This window comes from Lactuca saligna, chromosome 2 (genome assembly GCF_052625555.1).
Source record: "Lactuca saligna cultivar CGN05327 chromosome 2, ASM5262555v1, whole genome shotgun sequence".
Classification (NCBI taxonomy): Eukaryota; Viridiplantae; Streptophyta; class Magnoliopsida; order Asterales; family Asteraceae; genus Lactuca; species Lactuca saligna.
The window spans coordinates 17316060-17323587 of NC_136418.1; the positions used below are offsets into that span (position 1 = coordinate 17316060).

At 32.7% G+C, this 7528-nt stretch overlaps 1 protein-coding gene across 1 annotated transcript; it reads right to left on the reverse strand.

Annotated features, from left to right (window-relative positions):
- Nucleotides 1-6342: 6342 nt before the first annotated feature.
- On the reverse strand, nucleotides 6343-7214 carry LOC145028788 (uncharacterized). The gene is made up of 2 exons (XM_078977523.1): nucleotides 7153-7214; nucleotides 6343-6817 (listed from the first exon to the last, which is right to left on the reverse strand). Exons 1-2 carry the CDS (start codon nucleotides 7204-7206, stop codon nucleotides 6371-6373), a joined length of 501 nt encoding a protein of 166 aa, XP_078833649.1. The 5' UTR covers nucleotides 7207-7214; the 3' UTR covers nucleotides 6343-6370.
- Nucleotides 7215-7528: the final 314 nt, after the last annotated feature.

Below are 7528 nucleotides of genomic sequence, written 5' to 3' on the forward strand. Positions count from 1 at the left end.
ATTTTGTATTTTAAATTTATTTTTTAGAATATGTCAGTATAATATTCTATTAGAATATTTCACGTATTTAAAAAAAACGGGTTTTTATTTATTTATTTTTATTTTTTGTTTTTATTTATTTATTTTATTCTTTTTAGTTAATTCATGTTCCGAAAATAATATTTAAAAAAAGGATTTTTGGATTTTTCCATTTATTTTGCATTTTAAAATTATTTTTAGATTTGGTTTCACGGTCTCACAAAATTAGAATGGTCTCAAATGAACCTGAACCTATATATATATATATATATATATATATATATATATATATATATATATATATATATATATATATATATATATATATATAAACTACTTAAAATAGCAATAGCGATCCTTTTTTTCTAGCTCGTCCATGACATTCAAGGATATTTAAATCCTCAGGATAGGTCCTGACTGTGGTACTACCTGTCAATACTCTTACATAAAATCGATGTTAATATGCGAACTTTGATTTGCGATGGTGACGTGTTTTGAGTAAATTGTCATGGAAACAATATTGGAAATTAGTGTATGGCCTTTTGTGATAAGAAATATAAAACCGACACCTCCATGTTTTTAGAAATTGTCACTAATAGACAATTTGTATTAGTGAACGATAAAATTGTATAACTCTAATGAGGGCATGCCAATGAAAACTGAAATTGATTTTTGAACCATAATGTTTAATTATGGTAATGTGAGGAATGAAATAGAAACAAAATATACACACAAAGAACATAATGTATGTGTGGAAGCCCTTTCAGGAGATGGGATTATTTGGGCAAAAAGGGAACGTTCTATTTACTTTTTCAGACTTTCTTTTTCATCTGAAAGTTTAAGAGGGATCTTTTTAACTAAGAGGCATAAATTCATATGCAATCAAACAGTCTATATTTGAAAAATTAAGAGGTTGCCTCTTATTTTTTCTATTAAGAGGCTACGAAACAGGGCCTAAGGCACATGCTAGAAACATTTATAAACAAAATTAAAGAATTAGAATGGGTTTAAAATTGTTAATAGGGAGAATAATATATATGAGTCGATAGGATGCAATGAAAAGAACAAACAAATATAGAATCTAAACATATTTATTTAGGCTGGAGCATGTAGGTCACTTCCTCATCCATACTAAATTTTTTCCACATCATCCTCCACATTACACCATTTTTGTTATGTAAATACCCACCACACCGCCATATAGGTAAAACCCTTTTTTATTGTTTTTTTAATCTAAGGTCCAAGGACCGTTTCTTTTATTTTCATTGATGTGCATCGAGCAAGCAACAAGAATTAACACAATGAGCAGGTAAATAAGTGATTCTTCATTGCTAACTATTGTGCTACTTGATAATCAATAAATCAACTAATATTTTAGGTAAGAATTGGCTCACACAGTAAAACCCATGCACCATTAAAAGAAATGGTGCATTCAAATTAGAACCTACAATGTTGCATAATGCAACGTCTTAGAAAATGTAGGTTTTGATACATCTTCAACAAAACTCCATCTTGAGATAAATCCAATCTTTAGAAAAATGTAACGCTCATGTTTTTGTGTTAAGAATTTCATAAAAGAATCTTAAGTTACGTTAGTTAATAAAGTAAATTTCCATATCCCCTAACCTAATAAATAAGTACTAATGTGCCATGTGGCAGTCACTGAGCACCCTCCCATGTAATTTTCTCGCTCAAAAAACCAATTTGAATTTCCAGGTTTTCCATTTCTTTTTTTTTCCTGCTCATTTTACTTTGATGTCGTCTTCTTTTTCTTCGGATAAGATACCATGAATTAAGGAGTTGATTGTTAATTTCAATTTTGTGTCCTGTAACAATCATCTTCCATAAATATTGTTGCATCCCTTATCAAACCCTAGAAATTAGCAAAACAAAAACGTTTCCTCTCACTCATGTCCGCTCTCTCGTATAACCAACCCACAATCCATGGTGAATGGGATTCTGCTATCGCAACCTGATGGTGACAACTTGATCACACAAAATCAGCAACGATTTTCTCCAAATCACAAAAGAAACTAACTACGAGATTATCTCCCAAATCGAATCATATAAAGCCGGTCTTTAATTGATCTCCATCGAAGCTGATAATCAACATCGAAGCTTGTATTTAAAGTGTATTTTGTTGTTAGGCTATATCTATTTCTTAACGTTACTGCTTGATTATGATAATTCTAAGTATTTGTTAATGTTTCTTATGTTTTACTTTGAATGATTTGAAGTATTGAAGTTGAGATTAATATCCATCCGAAGGAAAATGAGAGATCTTTCTGTAACACATTCCCAAAATCAAATATATCAAATATCACTACTAGAAAAAAGGCCTTTTACGACGCTCATTGCACGTCATAAAACGCTCAGACGACGCGAAAATGCGTGTCAATGAAGGCCCTGTCATAAAGAGAGACGACGCGCATTTACGATGCGCATTCATGACGCACATTTACGACACACAATGCGTATCAAGGAAGGCCCTGTCATAAAGGAAGACGATACGCATTCGCGTGTCGTAACCTTACGACGTGCGTGTTAATGACACGCAATGCGTATCAAGAAAGCCTCTGTCAAGAAAGGCCATGTCATAAATGAAGATGACACGCATGTTTTCGTATCATAGTTTTAAATGTTAAAAAAAATTATTTTTTATAGATTTACTAATTTTCAAATTAAATTTGCATTTAATGCCTCACAATATAAAATAAAATATCATATACAAAAAATATAATCCATTTCATAAAATTTAATGTCATACAAATAAAATACCATAAATAACAAAGATAATTCATTTCACTAATATGTCAAATACAAATAATTATTCCAATAGTGAGTAAATGTTATAAAAAAATGAACTCAAGAGAAGCAGAATATACAATTGCATTATCTAGCTTACTATCTGCCAACAACTCTGCGTGTGTTTGCTTTTTGTTTGAGTCTCGTTTCCTCCAAAACTACTAGATACAATGGCTTACCACTTCAGATGCATCAGGAGTGAGTTCAATAAAAGATCCAACATCCCTGTAACCCTTCTTTCTTCCCAACCCAGGGACTTTTTCTATTCTTCAGCAACCAAGCATCAATCATAGGATTTTCGACCAATTCCTTATCCTCTATCAATAACACCAAGAAATCCTACACAGATAAAACCATGATTCTGTTAACAATTACTGGTTTATAGTTGTATAAATATACTCTTACTCACCATAGAGGAAATATCATATTTAAACAAGTTGACTCTCTTTTTCTATTAACCAGTAATCAAGAAATGGGCCTACAAGTAAAAGGGATCCAGCCTGGATAGGTGTTGTATGTCCCAGCAGATTGAAAGACCTTAACAAGTATTTCCTTTTGAGATAATGATGGAAGACAAGTCATCATCTTGTATTCCTATAAGAAATCAGTTGATCACAAACTACATGTGCAACTGCAGGTATACACACACATACAGAGAGAAAGAGAGAGAGAGAGAGAGAGAGAGAGAGAGAGAGATAGAGAGAGAGAGAGAGAGAGATAACCTTGGCATGTGTCATTATCTCTTTAGCCCAAGAGAAGAAATTATTGTTGTTGATGTTGCACACCAGAAACAAGAGATTGTGAAGAAACCTCTCAGAGGAGCAAGTCCAAGAAACCTGCATAAACTTCAAAGTAAACATACATGTTATATTTTATATTGTGCTTCAACATCTACCAAAGGGTATTGTTGTCTTTTAACAACAAATATAGCGGAGATGATTAATAAATTTGACTCAAAAACCAAACATATTTGAAGTTGGATGATGATTAATAAAAACCAAACATATTTGAAGTTGGATGATGATTAATAAATTTGACTCAAAAACTAAAAGAAAACATATAATTAAAATGACCTTAATCATATTAGCTAAACAAAATACACTAATCCCATTAGTGAATAACCAAATAAAAATGAAACAAAATAGCCCAAATCCTTTTGATCTTCAATCCATATAAAGATTCAAATTAATACTCCATCTTAATTTCTAAGAGTACTATAATCCTATCAACAAAGAACTAACTAAAAACCAAGCAAAGTGGACCAACATTGAAGACAATCAAGAAATTAATAGTAAAATATTACAAAGCCTCATAAGTACAGTGGTGAGAGGATCGGATCCAAACTAATCATTCCTTAAGTCTTGTTTTTTTTTTAACTAAGAATCAACTTAAATTTATAATAAAGCTAATTTGTTAAATTTCATGCCCCCTTCATTGTTATGCCTTTAACAGCTCTTACATACATACATCAATTCATTGAAACAACTCATTTCATCCACACATCAGTATATTTGGTGTGTATGAAGGAAGAAAGAAAGTACCTCCTCATTAGACCAATTATCATTTAGACATTTTAAATCGTTACCCTTTGGTGACCAAATTAGTCCCTCTATCATGCCACTGAATTGATCCATTTTATTTCCCAATATAGCCAACTCTCTCCAGCCACGTTGTCCACACATCATCTCATCCATTCTGCATAATGATACCAATTTCTTCAGATAACAGACAATTTAAAACAGCCATGTATTTGGTTAGTGTGAATAGATAACATAGAAGAGTAACCTGAGAAAAGATTTCTGGGCAGCAGTTCCAATATCACCAGCAACATAAGCTTCCTGCTTCAGGACTTGCTGGTGAAGATACTTGGCACAGAACTTAGAGACTGCCTGACCTGAAAGATAAAAAAAAAAGCTTAGTGAGGACTCCTGGAACAGGTCCCAACCTTCTCACTCACACAACACAGATATATATGTATGCAGAAAGCAATTATAGAGATACGAAAGTACTTTGGACTCAAAGTTGCTGCACACTGACTTCTCATATTCAGAAAACAAAGGCTATATATATAGCCTGTAGTACATATCCAATGGAAACAAACTAAAACAGTCTACAAACTAGCTAACTACTCCTTAAGACTAGGATGCTTTAAAGACCAAGTATACCCACATGCACTTCTAGTGATCGCTTGTTGCTTCTTTCTTCTTTCTTTCCTGCTAACATGTCACACAGTTGTGTTGTTTTTTTTTCTTCTTCTTCTTCTTTCTTCTGATCACAAAGACCTAGCACCACCGAGTCCTTTTTCCTGCTTCACTCTCTACAATGAATCTATCTCTCGGCAATGGAGGTGATCGGCTCCAACAATGATCGACCTCTTCTCTCCTGTCTCTCTTCTTTCTTCTTTCTACCTAGAAAAGATTCTAGAAAAATTAATAATGAAGAAACTATAGGAAGACTGAAGATCAGAACAAGAACAAGATCAAATCATGGTCCTGTATTTGAGTAATAAATAACTTCCTTTCCCAAAATTTTAAAATAAAAAATGATAAAACAAACCTCAAGAAGCTTTGGCTCACTGTTGGAATGAAGATAATGAGACACTCTGTCCTTTTCTCTTTTTAAGCACTCCCCTGCCTAAAATTCCCAAAAAGATTCTTGCATTTTACAAAATATAATCGTTAAATATAAGTTTACTTTCAAGAAGAGGGAGACGAGAAGCTGCATCAATGTCATCTCTTCTTGGTCTTCCACTTTTTGTTGACTACAACATTTACCATCATTATCAATTCATAAATCATAAATGTTTATGTATTTACTTACTTCATCATGGTTTTTATGTGAATAAATAAAAGGTATTTCAAAAATGGCAATCTTGGTTTTTTCTACTAAAAATCAAAGTTCGACCCTGATGAATGTAAGGTTAAAAATTACTAGATCCTGGTTCGTTTATGAATAAAGGGTGTTTCAAAAGTGGCAATCTTGTTTTTTGTACTAAAAAATCAAGAATTGACCAGAAAGTCAAAGTTTGACTCGAAAAAGCCAATGCCTTGAACAAAAATGGTTTCCAAAAGTCAGAATTTGACACTAATATGAGTGCAGAAATGAAAATCTTGGTCTTTTGTACTTGACCAAAAAATTTTGATGAAAAACACATCGACAAAAAAGCCAAAAGGGTTTTCATAGATGCATAATGAAAAAGTCAAAAAAGTCAGAAACTACTTACGAGTCTAATCCCCCGATTAAGAGAATTAGTGTGGAGAAAAGACCAAGATCGTTGACCAAAGTAAGGTTCATAGATGCACAACGGTTGACCTGTTCTTTTAAGATCCCCATCATCCCTCTCATGCAAATCATTCTTATTTCTATCAGTTTTTTTCGCATTTTTGTACACTTCCTCCCATGTCCCCCTTGGTTGCTCACTTTTATCTCTCACCTACATAACAAAGGCCAAATAAGTAAATTCACATCAATCAAAATAAGGAAAAAGAGATTTTTTTCAATTTTCATCCCGTTACCTCATCGTCTTCTCTTGCCCTTCTAGCTTTCATTATCTGGTCTCTTTTTTCTTCTTCCCATAAATCGTATATAAAGGAATCATTTGTTGGAATTTCCGAAATTGCCCTTGGAGCACGGTTCCGTTGACTTCAACTTTGTCTAACAAATGATGAATCCTCAAAGTTCTATTTACGTATTCACGATCTTCAATAGCTTCAAAAAGATGCCATTGCCACTTTGTTTTGATATCGGAGGGAATTTCCGATATTTCCCTTGGAGATGCAACTTCCGAGGGAAGGTGAAGGATGTTTTCTATCAATGAAGCATACCCTTCAATGGAATCCAAAGCCATCATGTTTTTGGCAGTGTCTTCTCCGGTTGATGCAATATTGGTAGCTAGAGATGATAGTTTTCCTTTGGAAACCACTTGTAATGTTATTTGTGTTAACGCCTTTATGTTTTCCTTTGGAAAAAGAAGCCCATTTACCCCGTGATTAACCTGAAATGTGTTATGAAATTATTAGTTTGTATACTTTGACTTTTGAAGTCAAACAAACTTTTTTCTACTTCAAAAATAATGATATGAGTCTATAGAAGTTTGACATTAATTTGTCATACATTGACTTACAAAGTCAAACAAACTATTTTCGATTTCGAAAACGATATGAATCAGAACTTATTGAAGTTTTTGTGGAAAAAACAATAATTAGGTTTAAGAAATACAATTAGTGGTTTAAACAAAAAAAGAATACAAGATCATATAAATTTCACCCAAATAGAAGTTTGACTGAAAAAAGTCAAAGGATAATTTGTAATAGAGATAGGTTGACTTACATATTTCTTGATTATTGGTAAGTCAGGGGAAATTATTGGTTTCTCAAGACACATTGCACTTGTCAGAATATCAGGAAAAGATTGTTTCCAATTAGATCAAATGAGAATACGATAACAATTTCGCTGTGATGAAAAGTGGGATCACAATTTCGCTGATTTCATGGAATAGGTTTCCAATTAGGCCAAATGAGAATACGATAACAGGGACGTTGTGGGTATAATTACAATTTACAGGTGTTGTCGTTTTCATCTTCTGTAAAACTACATGAACAGGTGTGATTCCAAATAGAAAACAAATTGACCACAAGATTAGGAAAAAACTCATTTAAGAAACGAGTTGGGTGAAATTAAACGGAAAATAGAAAACAACTTCTGG